Source organism: Apodemus sylvaticus, chromosome 1 (genome assembly GCF_947179515.1).
Source record: "Apodemus sylvaticus chromosome 1, mApoSyl1.1, whole genome shotgun sequence".
Lineage (NCBI taxonomy): Eukaryota > Metazoa > Chordata > Mammalia > Rodentia > Muridae > Apodemus > Apodemus sylvaticus.
In genome coordinates this window covers 65,414,021-65,429,871 of record NC_067472.1, presented here as the reverse complement: position 1 = coordinate 65,429,871, position 15,851 = coordinate 65,414,021, and the positions used below count along the sequence as shown (strand labels likewise).

General features: G+C 47.0%; 1 protein-coding gene and 1 pseudogene across 1 annotated transcript; both read right to left on the bottom strand.

Annotated features, from left to right (window-relative positions):
- Nucleotides 1–5,934: 5,934 nt before the first annotated feature.
- LOC127678493 (cytosolic 5'-nucleotidase 3A-like) lies at nucleotides 5,935–7,074 on the bottom strand (annotated as a pseudogene).
- Nucleotides 7,075–9,282: 2,208 nt separating this feature from the next.
- Nucleotides 9,283–15,628, bottom strand: Ventx (VENT homeobox). The gene is made up of 2 exons (XM_052196161.1): nucleotides 15,179–15,628; nucleotides 9,283–14,513 (listed from the first exon to the last, which is right to left on the bottom strand). Exons 1-2 carry the CDS (start codon nucleotides 15,369–15,371, stop codon nucleotides 14,104–14,106), a joined length of 603 nt encoding a protein of 200 aa, XP_052052121.1. The 5' UTR covers nucleotides 15,372–15,628; the 3' UTR covers nucleotides 9,283–14,103.
- Nucleotides 15,629–15,851: the final 223 nt, after the last annotated feature.

The following is a 15,851-nucleotide window of genomic DNA, read 5'->3' as shown; positions in this document are numbered from 1 at the left end:
TGGCCTCTGTTCTTCTTCATGTGTTCTTGGACCAGACAGAAGAGGGAAGGATTGTGAACCATGAGTATTTTGCTTTGCACACCAAGTGTTAGGGAGATTTGTACAGTCTCTGCATCCCATAGGAGCCTCGACGGAAGGTTCGAGCACAGCCACAGGGTCCTCATTCTCTACAAGACATTCTTGTCGCCTCTGTACCCTACCCAGCCAGTTAAACCCCACTAGGACGTGGTATCTGGAAAGGTGCAGGAGGGACATTGGACACACATTACAGGAATGTTGGGGCAGCTGTGGAGCAGATGTTGAGAGAGCTCACAGGGATGCAGGCTCTACTATAAGCCCAACCATCCCAGGTGTGTTCCCAGGAAACCCTTTCTTTCCTAAGATACCAGAAGCTTGGGAAAGGCAAACAGGAGAGCCATCTTCACAAAAGCATGACCCATCTACCCAGAAATACACGAGACCAGAGGTTGTTCTACTATCAATTAGTTGTTATTAAAGTCAAATCTAAACAACACCAATGAGAAGTCTGAGAAGAAACACAATGTACAGCCTACCTCCTGAAAGCGAAGGCAGCAGAAACTGCCTCTCCGGTGGCAGAATGCCAGGGCCATGAGGGGAGGCTTCTATTGCTGTCACATGGTCACAAATCCAAGGAAGGCAGGAACACAGCATCTCACAGAGACCTTCAACAAAGAGAGATGCCATTCATTTCTCTTTTGTAGTTGTTTGTTTTGAGATTTAGTTTCATTATGTGTAGGCACACATGAGGGCAGGTGCCTGCAGAGGCTCTGGCCTGGAGCTAGAGTTACAGACTTCTGATGTGGTTGATGGGAATCAAACTTGGATCTTCTAGAGGAGTGGTGTATGCTCTTAACCACTTAGCCATCTCTCCAGTCCAAGAGAGATCGCTGTTAGAAGAGCCACATGGGAATTCTGGAGGCGGAAGTACAGTACTTGAAACTTTGAAGATTCACTGAAGGACTCCCAGGGAAAGATTGGATAATACAAGGCACGGAACTGAGAAAAGGGAAAAGACTAGGCTATCTGGCTGTCATCTGGAATTCCAACACTGGGAAGGCTGAGAGTTCAAGGCTAGCCAGGGCAACAGAGTAAATCCCAGATTGGATGAGGGACAAGGAATAGAGAGAAAGAAACTTTTTACAAAACTAGACAAGATGATCTTAAAATTTATATGGATGCCCAAAAGAGTAATGCTAGAGATATCAACGTACCAGATTACAAATTCGGATACAGAGCTATAATGAAAACAACCCGGTAGCTACCCAGAGAAACCTTTTCTTGAAAAATCTAAACACAAAAGAAAGCCAGCATGATAAAGGCACAAAAACAGGTATGTAGATTAATGGGGATAAAGTAACCAGAAATAAAATGATGATGACAACGACGATGATAAAAAAATGAGATAGAGAGGAATGAGGGTAACATTACCAGAAATAAGCTGATGCAGCTAGAGTCACCTAATCTGGAAAAGGGGTTAAATACATGAGAGAAAAATAAACTCTTTCGTGTACAGTGCAGGGAAAGAGTGAGTGGCAAACATTGCAGAAGAATGAAACCAGGCCCTTGGCTTTATCTGCACAAAACTCAAGCTGAATCAAAGGTCTTAATATAAGACCTGGAACTCTGAAACTGTTAGGAAAAACATGTCAAGATAAAGACATGGGCAAGAGCTTTCAGTTAAGAACCTAAGAATCTCAGGAAATCCAAGAACTGACATGCAAGCTTTACAATAAATAAAGACTGTACCATGAAGAAAACAGCCTGCAGAATGGAAGAAGCTCCTTGCCAGCTGTCTAATAAGGTATTACTAGCTAGCTAGAGCAGTGACAGATGTTTATATCACAACTCATAGCAGTAGCAAAGATATAGTCATGAAGTAGCAACAAAAGTAATTTTATGGTTAGAGGTCACCACAACATAAAGAACTGTATTAAACGGCTGCAGTGTTAGGAAGGTTGAGAGCCACTGATCTAGAGTCTAGAAAGAACTCAAACATTAAACACCAAAAGAATAATAATACTATTGTGATGGTTTGTTTGTGCTTGCCTCAGGGAGTGGCACTATTAGAGTCCAAGGCCTTGTTGGAGTAGGTGTGTCACTGTGGGTGTGGGCTTTAATACCCTAGTCCTAGCTGCCTGAAAGTCAGTCTCCTGCTAGCAGCCTTCAGATGAAGATAGAGAACTCTCAGATCAGCCTGCACCAGACTGAATCTTTGAACCTATAAGCCAGCCCCAACTAAATGTTTTTATAAGGATTGCCTTGGTCATGGTGTCTGTTCACAGCAATAAAACCCTAAGACAATTATCAATAAGTATATAACTGAATTGAAGTTATTAGAAGTGGCCAATAAATATATGAAAATGAGAGATTCCACTTGACCTGTCAGGATTATACTCATCAATAAAATGAGGGCAAAGGCTGAGGGGGTGGCTTAGTACTCGAGATCAAGTATTGCACTTGGAGAGGACCAGAATTTAGTCCCCAGCAGATATCAGGCTGCTCATACTGCCTGTAACTCTAGCTCCAGAATATCCAGTGCATTCTTCTGGTCTCCATATGCACTCACACTCATATGCATATGACCACATATAGGCACACACACATAAATTTAAAAAGTAATATTTTGAACCGGGTCTCACTATGTAATCTGACTGGAGCTTGCTATGGAGGCCAAACCAGCCTTGAGCTCACAGAAATTTTCCTGGCTCTGCCTCCTGAGTTGTGTGATTAAAGGCATGCATTATCATACCTGGAAATAAAATAACTTAAAAATAAAATAAATGATCGTCAAGTGAGACAGCTCAGGGGTTAAGAGCACTGGCTGTTCTTACACAGGGGCTTCTGGTCCCCCATCCAGTTCCCATTGTCCACATGGTGACGTTACAAGCATCCCACCATCCTCTTCTGACCATACTATGCTTACATAGTACACAAAATATACCTACATGTAAAAGAAAAATAAAGTCTCAAAAATTATGGAAGCAATGTCTGGAGAAGATATGGGGAAAAATAAAGTCTCAAAAAAATGGAAGCAATGTCTGGAGAAGATATGGGGAAAAGGAACTTTCAACACTGTTGGAGCAAGGTAAAGTATAGTACAGAAATCAAAATGGTGGTGACTCAAAAACTAACAGCATAAGCTACATCTCACTCCTCAGGACCCAGAGGCACACAGAGTGAGGAAGGGGACAGATGATTGTGAAACAATGTTGCAGTATCTTAGACACAGTCACTGTCTGACCCAGCAACTCCTCATGTCCATACCCAATGAGAAATTAAGACACATTCACCTAAAAAACCATGTACATGGATATTCATACAGTCATCAACTACCAAAAGGGTAGACAAGTGGGTTATATGCATATAACTGGAATATTTTTCAGCCAGAAAAAAATGAATAACTGATAGTGACATGCTAAGAATGAACACCAGAAACTAAATAAATGAGAACATGGACACACACCTTACCGAACGATTCCGTTTCTAGTGAAAGTCCTGAATAGTAAAGGCAACACAGAAAGAATGTTGGTTTGTGTTAGGGTGGGGCTGGGCAGTGGGGGCGGGGGCTGTGGAAGGTGGCTAAAGGAGTGAGTTTCTTTTGGAGGTGATAAAAATGCTTTAACATTGACTGTGGTGATATTGAAGAACAGACAGAATGGGGGACCAGAAGGCTTGGGAGTCATTTCTCAGCATAGCTTTCAAAGAACAAACACACTGAAACCATGGGAGTCTGGAATCCCTGGGCTGCCGCTGTCTTTAACCAAAGAATGGGCCTTGAATACTGGATGAGAGTGGAGAATTGTACCTGGTCCCGTTTCTCTTCTCTTCTCTTCTCTTCTCTTCTCTTCTCTTCTCTTCTCTTCTTTTCCTTTTCCTTTCTTTTTTTTCTCTTCTCTTCTCTCTCTCTCTCTCTCTCTCTCTCTCTCTCTCTCTCTCTCTCTCTCTCTCTTTCTGCTAATTTTGGCCTTAAGATAATTTTTCCTTCTGGGCAGTGGTGGCACACGCCTTTAACCCTGTCTTGGAAAAAACAAACAAACAAAAAGAACAAAACAAAACAAAACAAAAAGCAGAAATGATAGAAGCCCTGTCTCAAAAAAAAAGATAATTTTTCCTTTTTTTCTTAACTTTTTACTGATTCTTTGTATTTCACATCATGCAACCCAGTACCACAGATCTCCCCTTATATCTGCCCTATGCTCTTGCAACCTCTCCCTATCAAATAAAAAACACACAAACAAACAAAAAACAAACAAACAAACAAAAAGCCCAACAACCCCCAAAATAAAACATCTTGTCATGGAAGCTGTAATGTGTCTCAGTGTGTCCCACAGTCTACCCCTCTGTCTGCACATTTTCACTTGCAAATGTTCATTGCCGTGAGTGGTTTGGTTCAAGGTCTCTGACTTCTGTGACACTATCAATATTGTGTCTTCACCAGGACTTGTCCCAGTTTTCCTGCTGGTACCCTGTGTCATGGAGATCCTGCAGCTTTGGATCAGCAGCACTGGGCCTTTCATGTACCCCAACAGTTCACAGATGATGTAGGTTTTGGGGTGGGCCAATTGAATACCCTGGATCTGGGCCTGGGTGGCAGCTGAGCTGGTCAGTCTGGCTCTCCCGTACCTCTCTGTACCACCATCAGGACCAGCTCCGCTGTGTTGCCTAGGCAAGGCACAGGGCTCATTCTCTCTGGTGCTACAGCTGGTGAGAGGCAGGACTAGTTCTCCAACTCTCATGAGTTTGGGGCCTGCTCTCCCAACTACCACAGATACTGAGGAGGTCGTAGGGGGGCGGGAGACATTACCCCCATACCTTCTCTACCTCGTGGCAGATGAGTGGCCAGGACAGCTCTTCCCCGTATATACCTTCAGGGCTACTCACCAGCACCCAGCCACTGAGGCCAGTTTTACTGTGTTGCTCAGAGGAGGTACAGGGCCCACTCTCCAGGATGCTGCAGCCAACGAGCGAACTCTCCTGCTCTCATGACCTCGTAGTCAGCTCTCCAGACAGTCACATGTGGCAAGGGGGAAAGTGGGTGCATCGCTCACGGCAGAGGAGTGCCAGGGCTGGCACCCTAGTGCTCTTGCCCTCAAGGCCTGCTCACCAACACCCCAACCACCAGGGCCAGATCTGCTGTGCTGTCCAAGGAAAGGTATAGGGTCACTTCTCCCAAGTGCTACCTCCTGTGAGAGGTAGGGCAGGCTCTCCAGAGCATCACAGCCAATGAGAGATAGGGCCAGTTCTGTTCAGCCCCTAGACATATACATGGTCTCTAACAGCTGCTCAGACTAGGGACCTCCCAGGAATGCCACAGACATCAACACTGACCTCTGCTGCTCCATAGCCACAGACCCAGACACGGCCCTCAGAGGTAGCACAGGCTGGGACTTCACCATAGCCTCAGCTGGTGGGGCTGGCTGTTCCTTTCCATTCTTTTGTATCCAATTCCATCTCTCTTCATAATGCTCAAACTGTTCCGCTTCTCTTTCTCTCCCATCTGGCTGGCAGGCCTCTGGGTGATCTCCTCCATTTGTGTGGTGTGGCAGGTGGTGAGTCTCTAGATTTCTACAGCCTACCTGAGGAACATACCCCTCCTGCACATGTTGCATGGTAGCAGGCAGGGCTCTGCGTGTCTACAGTCTGGGGATGGGGGTGTATTTGTGGTTATCTTTCTCTGCTAGTACTGCTTGGCCAGTCTAGGTCTTTCTCCTCTGGGCTGCACTGTGTGATGGTAGGCAGGTGAAGAGGTTGCAGTTACATGTTCAGCACATCTGAAGATCCCTCAGGTATGCAGAACTAGAAAGGGGGAAATGCCAAGAGCAAGACTGTATTCTAACTAAGGCTCTTTCCTCAAGATGGACAGTGCTTGTTTCAATTGCACCTGCTGGAGAAGTCGTCTCTTAAATGTCTTGTTTATAATGTCTTTTGTAAAATAGAGTTGACAACCTCTGATGACTCTTCTTTTACTAAAACAATATCATAAGAGCACATGTAGTTTTCTTTTTTAAAAAAAAACATTTATTTTATATATGTGAGTACGCTGTCACTGTCTTCAGACACACCAGGAGAGGGCATTAGAACCCATTACAGATGGTTGCGAACCACCATGTGGTTGCTGGGACTTGAACTCAGGATCTCTGGAAGAGCAGTCGGTGCTCTTAACCCCTGAGACATCTCTCCAGCCCCCCATGTAGTTTTCTAAAAGCTCATCCACTCTGTCATTCAGATATCTGATTTTCAGAATGTGTTCAATGTTTGTCTATACCACCTGCCATCCTTAGATCCCCTTGGGGGATCTCCTGGCACAGTGATGTTACTGTTGCCTTTCTGTTGGGCTGAAATAGCCTGTATTCCTCAAGGCACCACCATGTTTGTTGATTATGTAAGTTAGTTCTCCTTTGACTCCTATCAGCACTCCATTTTCATCAGCTTCCATGAAATTGGATGCTATTTGACATCTGAGCAATAAACTCCAGCCTGACAGATACCTTCCTCAAGCATAGTGCTGATACCAGCCAGAAATAGGAACACAGAGATACGGTGCTGTTTGAAGAAATTCTCATATCCTTCCTTGAGCATACGATCAGAGTCTGCCACTTTAAGTTTGGTTTTTAGTTATGTCCTTGCCAACAGGCAAACCATGAGATTGGGTAGACCACTCTACCATGTAAGGGACCTTCTCTTCCACACTGAACAGGATCAGCTTCAACAGGGTGATACTGCTCCTTTAATGGTAGCAACTTTCTCCTACATTCATCTAACAAGTTTACAGTTGTCAATGATATTATGTACTTTGGGCATCTTTTCCCATTGTAGGAAGACTACTTGGTGTCATTTCAACATCTGTTAGTATCTAAAGTTTGGCAGTTTCTCCTTTAGTGAGATCACAGATAATTTCTTCTACTCTTGTAGGATTCTTGATATGAATAAGCTTTTCAGAAATTCTGGCATCATCTCCATGATCTTGGTCCTGAGGTCTGTCTTTCTCTCCAAAGTGAATATGTACTGGGTGGGCAGCACGCCCACCACCACACCTACCACCACTGTGTACATGCCGTCACTTGGCTGGGCACTCTGTCTACAGTGCTATGACATCTGGGTCCAAGGACAGGCAGGCCTGTACCTGGCAAGCCCCAGAGGGTATGAGCCCGGGGGTGCAGTCATACGCCTCACACTTTTGTTGTTGTTGTTTCTGTTGTTTTGTTTTGTTTCCCCCAAAACAGAATTTCTCTATGTAACAGCCCTGGCTCTCCTGGAACTCACAGAAATGCCCCTGCTTTTGCCTCCCAAGTGCTGGGATTAAATGTATATACCACAGCCCAGTGTCTTTTTTGTTTTGTTTTGTTTAATGAGTGTAGATATTTTGCCTGTGTGTATGCCTGTGTACCACATGCATGTCTGGTGCCTGAGGAGGCTAGAAGAAGATGTTCGATCCCCTGGTACTGAGTTGTGGGTGTTAGTGAGCCACCATGTGGGTGCTAGGAATTAAACCTTAGGGCCTCTGGAAGAACGGCCAGTGCTCTCCACTAGAGTCGCATTTCCAGCCCTATTTTAATTTTTAAAACATTATGATTTTATGTGCTTATTGCCTGAATGTATATCTATGCATCACGAGTATGCCTGGTGCTGGAGGAGGCCAGAAGAAGGTATTGGGTCTCCTAGGACCAGAGTTAAATAAGAATTGAACATAGGTTCTCTGGAAGAACAGACAATGCTCTTAATCACTGATCTATCTCTCTAGACCCCAAGTCCAGCTTTAAACAGACACATTTTTAATTATATCTAAATGTATGTGTGCATTTGGGTATGTGCACATGAGTGCAAGTACCTGTAGACATTAAAGGCACTGGATCCCCCGGAGCCTGGTGTGGGTGCTGGGTGGGTGGGGTTGTGAGATGCCTGGTGTGGGTGCTGGGAACCAAACTCAGGTGGTCAGGATCAGCAGCAAGTGCTCTTAACCATTGAGTCATCTCTTCAGCCCCAGGTCTTGCTTTTTAAAAGCTGCCTTTCAAAAGGTACATTCTGGAAATCTTATGCCTTTTAGACTATGTACCATAGTACATAGTCTCTTATGGAGGGCCCTTCTGAGATGTGTTTGAATGCTTGTACCATAGGGAGTGATACTCTTTTTTTTTTTTTTTTTTTTTTTTTTTTTTTTTTTTTTGAGACAGGGTTTCTCTGTATAGCTCTGGAACTCCTGGAACTCACTATGTAGACCAGGCTGCCCTCAAACTCAGAAATCCGCCTGTTTCTGCCTCCCAGAGTGCTGGGTTCCAGGTGTGTGCCACCACCGCCCAGCGGGAGTGATACTCTTAAGAGATGTGGCCTTGTTGGAGGAAGTATGTCACTGTGAAAGTGTGCTTTGTGGTTTCATATGCTCAAGTTATACCCAGTGTGACCCATAGTCACCTGTTGCCTGCAGAGCAAGATGTAGCACTCTCAGCTCCTTCTCCAGCACCATGTCTACCTGCAAGCCACCATGCTTTCTGCCATGATGATAATGGACTAAACCTCTGAAATGGTAAGCTATGCCTAATTAAATGATTTTTTTAGTGAGTTGCTGGGGTCATGGTGTCTTTACACAGCAATAAAACCCTTACTAAGATAAGGGCCTTGCACTGGTAACTGCTGGGACTGGGAGGTGGGGCTGTGGATGTTCATAACCCATTCTACTTCTCTCCTTCTCTCCCTCTGTTCCCAATCACATATCAAGTGTGTATGAACACATGTATGCCCACGGGATTCTTTCTGTATGAGCGTGAATTTTCCATAGTAGACGGAAAAGCTATTTGAATGCCAGTGTAGTGGCTGGGACCAGCAACAGGAGCTAGACTCCTCTGGGACAAGAAAGATATCATGCTCTCAGGCTTGCTTTGAACACAGGAATGGATGGCCAGATAGGAAGCTCACTTTCAACCAAAATTTGTCTTCTGGCTGCACAGAAGAGGCAGGTGACACACCACTCTATCATCACAGTATTTCTTGTGACTCAGGCATACAACATCCAGCAGGGGGCCATTACTGTCTTTCTCCTTGAAGTGGCCCAGGAGACCTAATGCCACCAGATGTTTTCTATAGCAACAGGAAACAGGCCAATGCTTACTGAACCCTAAGTAGACCTAAGAGCCTACTTCACTATGACACTTCCTGCAAACTTGGAGCTTACCAGCAAGCTCGTGGGGACTTCATGAAGGAGGTGGGCTCACAGCTGCACAGCTCCTGGTTGGGCCTCCTCTTCTATCAACAGAAGTCACACTCCCAACAATTGCGGCTGACCTTTATTTACTGCCGACGTGTTTTGCTGTCCCGAAGCTTAAAACCATTGCTCATCTTTCTGACGATGAACAGTCCTCCATCATCATTCCATTCCCCAAATCAGGCTTATTCTAGAAATTCACAATTGATTTAACAAAGGAAAACCTCATTCTTGTTTAGTTTTTGTTTGTTTTGAGATAGGGTCTCACTATGTAGCCTTGACCGACCTAGAACTCTCTTCCTAGACCAGCCGGGGCATGAACTCACAGAGATCTACCTGCCTCCACCTCTGGAGCTCTGGGATTAAAAGCATGTACAACCATGTTAACAAAAGCTTATGGTTTTCTATCCATTTGATTATTGTGAACATGATAAGGGCAATATTCATTCTTTCATAAAAGTTCTTCGTTACTACCTCCAGAGAGGATCCCTAACAATCTGGGAAAGGTGGCTGAAAACTTACTGCCAATACATCTTAGGTTGGAAGCATCTCCTTCAAAAGCCAAAAATGGGCCAAGGCAACTTGGTGTTCATATGTAAGTCTCCAGCAGCCCAGCAAACTAGGAGATGAAGGAAACTATTGTGCAATTCTACCTATCTGTCCCCCCCAAAAATGCTAATAAGGTAAACAAGAGATAAAACCCAGAGTCACTTCCCAGAGCAGGTGTCCCTGTCATTGTACAAAACCAGGTATGTTCAGAACAGAGATGAGCCTATGGCTCTTCTCATAAAGTTTCAAAGATTACACCCCTTGAATGTTTATGGGGAATGTTTTAGCTGTGTGGTTTAGCTTTCTAAAGGCACACATATTATAAATGTGAGGACATTTCTTCCCCCTCATTTGGCCCTCTCTGAAACTTAGTTTCTATTATCAACCATCTCTGTTTAATGCATGATTTTGTTTTTGTTTTTGTTTTTGGAGACAGGGTTTCTCTGTGTAGCCCCAGCTGTCTTGGAACTCACTCTGAAGACCAGGCTGGCCTCAAATTCAGAAATCCGCCTGCCTCTGCCTCCCAAGTGCTGGTAAAGGCGTGCGCCGCCTCCGCCACCACCACCCAGCTTGATTTTTTTTCTTAATAACACAATTAAATACAATGTAGAATGCAATGTGACAGCAAGACTTGTATATATGTAGACAGTACTTCCTCAAAGTGAAAATGAGATTATCAGACCCTACAGCCAACTGAATAACATCATTCACAATATTTCAGGAAAACGGTGGCCCACTTAGTCAAGACTTCCCCTGAACACCTCTGGAGTGAGAGCTGGAGGGGACTGGGAGCACAAAGAGTCAGCAGACCGCCGCTCTTCCCCAGAACCTGACATATGTTAGTCATCTGAAGTGTGCTCACCATTCCTCAAGTAAGGAAAAGATGGCATTGTCCTTAAATGCCTGCCCTATGACCTTTGTCTATTGTGTAGCATCTATGCAGAAATCCCTCTGAGAAGGTGCTGCCCCCAGATCTCCTACACCATTCAGGATTGTAATCAGATCTGAAGAGTCCCTTCAAGAAACACCAACAGCGCTGACCAGACTCCACCTTCTGAGCGGGCCATAGCACAGTACCCATGCCCTCAGGTCACCATGTTGGAGGTTTTAGTCCAGTCCCCAGACTCATACCCAGAGGGGACAAAGCTGATAGGGGCAGCCAGCCCTAGCTCTGCTCAGAATTTAGTGAGTACATGAGTCCTAGCTCCCTCCCTGGATGTGATCATAGTCTTAAGAACCTCAAGGCTGTTTCCCAGAACTCAGGCAATACTCTGGCCACCCATACCCTCCCAACGTATCCGTCAGGTCTCCATAATGGGACATATGAGATACTTATGCTTGATGGGTAAGTCGAAGTCCACTCCTCTGTACCTAGGCTCTGCAGAGGACACCTGTGGTCTACACCATCTCACTAGTTGCCTATTTCTTGTCCTGCTCATTTCATGCCCAGAAAGGCATGATCTACCCTGAATAGATTTTAAGCTACTTAGTCTAGTGGCCTCCCTGATACAAGTTTCCAAGCACAGGACAGGGTTTCCAAGTCCACCCTCAATGGTCCAGAATTGGCAGCTGAAAGGATTTAGACTGGGAGCCAGGACTCTGGGATTCAGAAGACCATCTGTAAGATGCTAAATGGCGGAGACCTGGGGGTCTGTATTGGCCAATGATTAAATCCTTTCACAACTGGCTCTAGCCCATTAGTGGCCATTGAAGACCCCCATCACAGAGATACTATCTGAATACAGGATTCCATCAATGGGTATGCATAGCTTTAGGTCCTAGCTGGGACCATCAGGGGCCTGAGTCCTTCAATAAGGTTTGTAGGCAGCTCCCTTCAGAAAAGTGTTAGTCTTCACAGCTGTGCCTCAGCCTTGTCCCAAAAGCAAACACTGTTGACAGGAAGAGCATCTATTGGTGTGACTTGAAGGCATGGCTACATCCTACATGCTAGACTACCAGAGCCATGCCCACCCTGGGGGCAGGACTCTAGGAACAAATTGTATAATTGGACTAGCTCAATGGAAGAATATTTCTATCTGCTTATTTGGGGTCAGAGAGACAAACTAGCAACCTGACCAAGCAGTTTCTGGTCAGACTTTGGTGGCCCATACTGTCGCATACTCTTGGTCATCAGATATAGACCTATCACAGAGATATAGATCCACTGTGAAGCAATGGTACACACCCGGCTTTCCTGAAATGTGCATTTTCCTGTGGTTTCAGGATTGTCAATGCACTGGCCATTATTATACATGCTTGTGGCTTGGCCAACACCATCAGGTACCTCAGCATTGAGAGCAGAACTGAAGCAATGCTGTGACTTAAGAGGCAGCAGCGTGACTGGGTGTGGTGGCTCATGTCTGTAATCCCAGGACTCAGCAGGCTGAGGTCAGAGAATTGCTTTGAGTCTGGAGCTAACCTGGACTACACAAGTAGTTCTAGGTCAACTGACGCCTGCAAGAAGCAGACTTGGTGGTTGAGATCTCAGGACCCATGTACTGGGTCCTCTGCCCTTCAGCATTTGCACACCAAGCGAGGGGTCTGACCTCTTGAGAGTGGCAGTAGGCATGGGCTAAAGTTTAAACAGCCTAGGCTGAGTGATTCTGTACAAGCACCTGAGAGAGACAGCTGCTGCTCTCCCTTGCAGCTGTCCTTCACTCTCTGCATGTGACACTCCTAAAATTGAGCCATTTAACTTAAAAAAAAAAAAAACACATAGCTGGGCATTGTGGTGTATCTTTAATCCCAGCACTTGGGAGGCAAAGGCAAGTGGACCTTTGTGAGTCTAAGGCTGCCTTGGAGAATATCCTAGGTCAGTTAGAGCTACATAGTGAAGATTTTGTCTCAAAACAAAACAAAACCTATCTGGTTTCCATCTTTCCAAGAGACACAGGGCAGAAGAATGTCAATATGTATCAATAGGCAATTCCATACAATCTTATCTTTTCAGTTTTATTTGGAGCTGTTGGACCAGTGAAGGTCACGGGACAGCAGTTTTCCTGGAGCTGGCTTGGACTGCTGAGCATAGCCCAGTCTTTCCCCTCCTCCCAACCAGAACATCCTAACCCAGGGCCATCCATCACTGTGAAATTCCCGGTCCTCATGAACACACAGCCAGCAGCTCTCTGCTGCCAGATTCCTCCTCCCCAGCTTGAAGGCTGGAGGAAGGGATTTGTCAATAGTACTGGGCTGTGACTCCAGGGGACCTTGGTGAACCCTCAACACATTCCATCTAAAGTCTCCAGATTGTAGCAAAAGCTTACTGTAGAAACAGCCACAGGTTTTATCAGTGCCCATTGTTGGGTACCCGAAGGGCCTCAATCTTGCATGACAGGATTGAGAATCCATCAGCGGCAATGGGACAGAACAGCTCAGATGGTCTGTTTTCTTTCTTCAGATAAAGGTTGAATAAAGGTACAAGTCCGGATTCCTAAACGAGTCCACCCGTTTTCTAAGGCGCATCAGGATTGCAGGAGCAGCTGGCACTCAGAGTAACTCTTTTGGGGGCCTTCCCAGGCCTCGCCTCCTACTGCATCCACAGCGGAGTTCTGAGACTCTCAAGCCTCACTTTCTTCTCTTTATTGATTGGACACCTGCTGGCAAGAGGCTAGAGTTTGGTCCCTGCCTGCTGCCTACAGCCCTCTAGTCTCCCCAGCAGGCTCTTTTCGAAGCTCAGACACTACTGCCCAGTAGCCACCCCCTTTGAGGGGAGGCGCCAGCAGTACCTCATCTCCCCTACTTCCATGTCCATTCAGCATTTGCCTCTGGCTCCTTGAACGACTTGTACTCTAAAGAATAATAATGGGGCAAAACCTAAAACATGTAGAAGTTTCTGTTTGGTCACAACATACATTTAGTTGGAGAGATAGTAATTTCTAAGTGTCGTCCTAGCGGTCCATTTTTATTGTAACTTCTTCTTATGGAATTGTTCTCTTATGCCAGCTCAGTGGAGCCTCTCTGAAGTCCTCGGTGTAGGGGCAGAGTGAATACAGGGCACACACCCACCCCAGGAGTATTTTGTCCACTGCTTTGTATGAAATAGAAAGATCTGCTTTTGTCCGTTTCAAGGACTGTATGAAGTCGTGTTTCCTTTCAGAAAAGCAGATTGGTGTGGACATGGTTTTAGGAAGGTTTAAAATATTTGTAAGTTGTCTATAAATAGACTCCAGTCATCAAGTATAACATCGTATGAGCAGGAGGAAAACCAAAACAAACAAAACCAAAACAAAACAAAAAAACTAAAATGAAAGGTCAAAAGTTACCAGGAGCATCAGCGGCGGGCAGAACTGTGGCGCGGCCCTGAGCCTAACCAAGAGGTTAGGACTTGATTCCGTGGTCTAAGACAAGTAGTACATGCCATAAGCCGCGACCGGCCCGGCGAGGATCCCGGGAACCGCGTTGCCGCCGAAAGTAGCCGCGGAACTGTGCAGCTGGGTGCCCAGCGGGAAGGGCAGGGCAAACGCCGCCGCCGCCGCCGGCAGTAGCGGCTTGGCTGCCAGCTTCAGCTTCTCCAGCTCAGCCTCCTGCAGCCGCTTGGCCTTGGCTCGGCGGTTCTGAAACCAGATCTTGACCTGAGTCTCAGTGAGGCTCAAGGTGCTGGAGAACTCGGCGCGCTCCGCAATGGACAAGTATTGCTTCTGGTGAAACTTGCGCTCGAGCGCCAGCAGCTGCGAGGTGGTGAAGGGCGTCCGTGGTTTGCGATTGGTTTTGTGTTTGCGGAGGGTGCAGGGTGGAGGGCTGGGGGCACCTGAAAGGAAAGAGAAGTACAGGGCGAGCTCTCAAACTCTAGCTGCACATCACTATTTCGACCGATGTTCTTCCACCCTTACAAAGGAAGGTTGGTGCTCCGTGGCTCCGCGAGCGCTCTGCTCAGAGTAACGAGGTCCCCAAAGCCACGTGGATAGGCAAACCAAGAAGGCAGGGAAGTGTATGTGTGTGTGTGTGGGGGGGGGGGGGGGGCTAGACTTAGGTCTGCTCTCCCAGCCCGTGATCTTGCACCCCAACTAAAGTGGATACTGGCTATTTGTAAAAAGAGCTAAGCTGGGGCTGGAGGCGGTGCAATAACTGAAGATGAGTAGCGGTCAGGGCTCCAAACAGACCAGTTAGCTGTCGCGTACATACGCAAAGTGGGCAAGGGGTGCAGGAGCGGGAGCGACCGGGAGCGGAAAAGCATTAGTGGTGTTTGTTATGGGCTGCGGACCTCGCTCAAGAAGAGACCTGGATCTGGTGGTTGCGCTTGTGCACAATGTTGGGCGCCCACCGCCAGTTATCTTTGCTCTTGGACTGAGCGGGTTAGTGGCTAGTAATTAAGTTCGGAGCAACAGCGCGCATACCCCCCACCCACCTTGGACTTCCGAGCCTTGACGGCGGGGTCGCTTTTCAGGGCCTAGAACCGGGAGACTGAGCACTTACGTGGGGGACACGTGTGCGCGACCGGTGGGGGCCAGGCTCCAGGCTTCGAGGCGCTGGGAGGCCCCTCCTCCCCCAGCTGCTCAGACTCGGAGCCCCGAACGCTCTCAGCCTCCAGCAGTGACTCGACGCTGAAGGGGAGTGGTCCGTGCTCTATGTGGCCCCCGCCTCGAGCTTCGAGTCCCGCCGCGTTCATATCGAATGTCGCCCGAGCCAAGCATGGGATGGCGGGTGCGGGGCTAGCCGCCCGACTGGGACTCGTGGGACCCAGCGGCAGTTTATTTTGCCAGGACTCTGGGCTCCGTGGCTCTCGGGGCCCCTCCGCACCCTATAAAAAGGTGGCACCGCTTTCATGAGCCGCTACCCAATGGTTGTTTCAGCCGATTTGCGGGTCTCAGTGCGGGTTGGATTCAGTGTTTTCGGGGGCGGGACCGACAAAGAGGGGCGGGGCCTCTGCCTGGGAACTGAGTGCCCCAGACCTGGGGTAGCATTGTCATGCCCATGTCAGGCTTTCGAGACTTACTGCCGTCTATGGGAGCGCTTATCGAGTTCCTCCAGAGGGAAAGGCTGAGGTGGGGGGCTCTCAGTCTTGGGTAAAGAGATGGATGGCTCCAGCCTTCTGGCTTGGAGGAATGGACAGAGTGTGAGCGCTGAGCGCTCTTGGTGTAGCCACGTC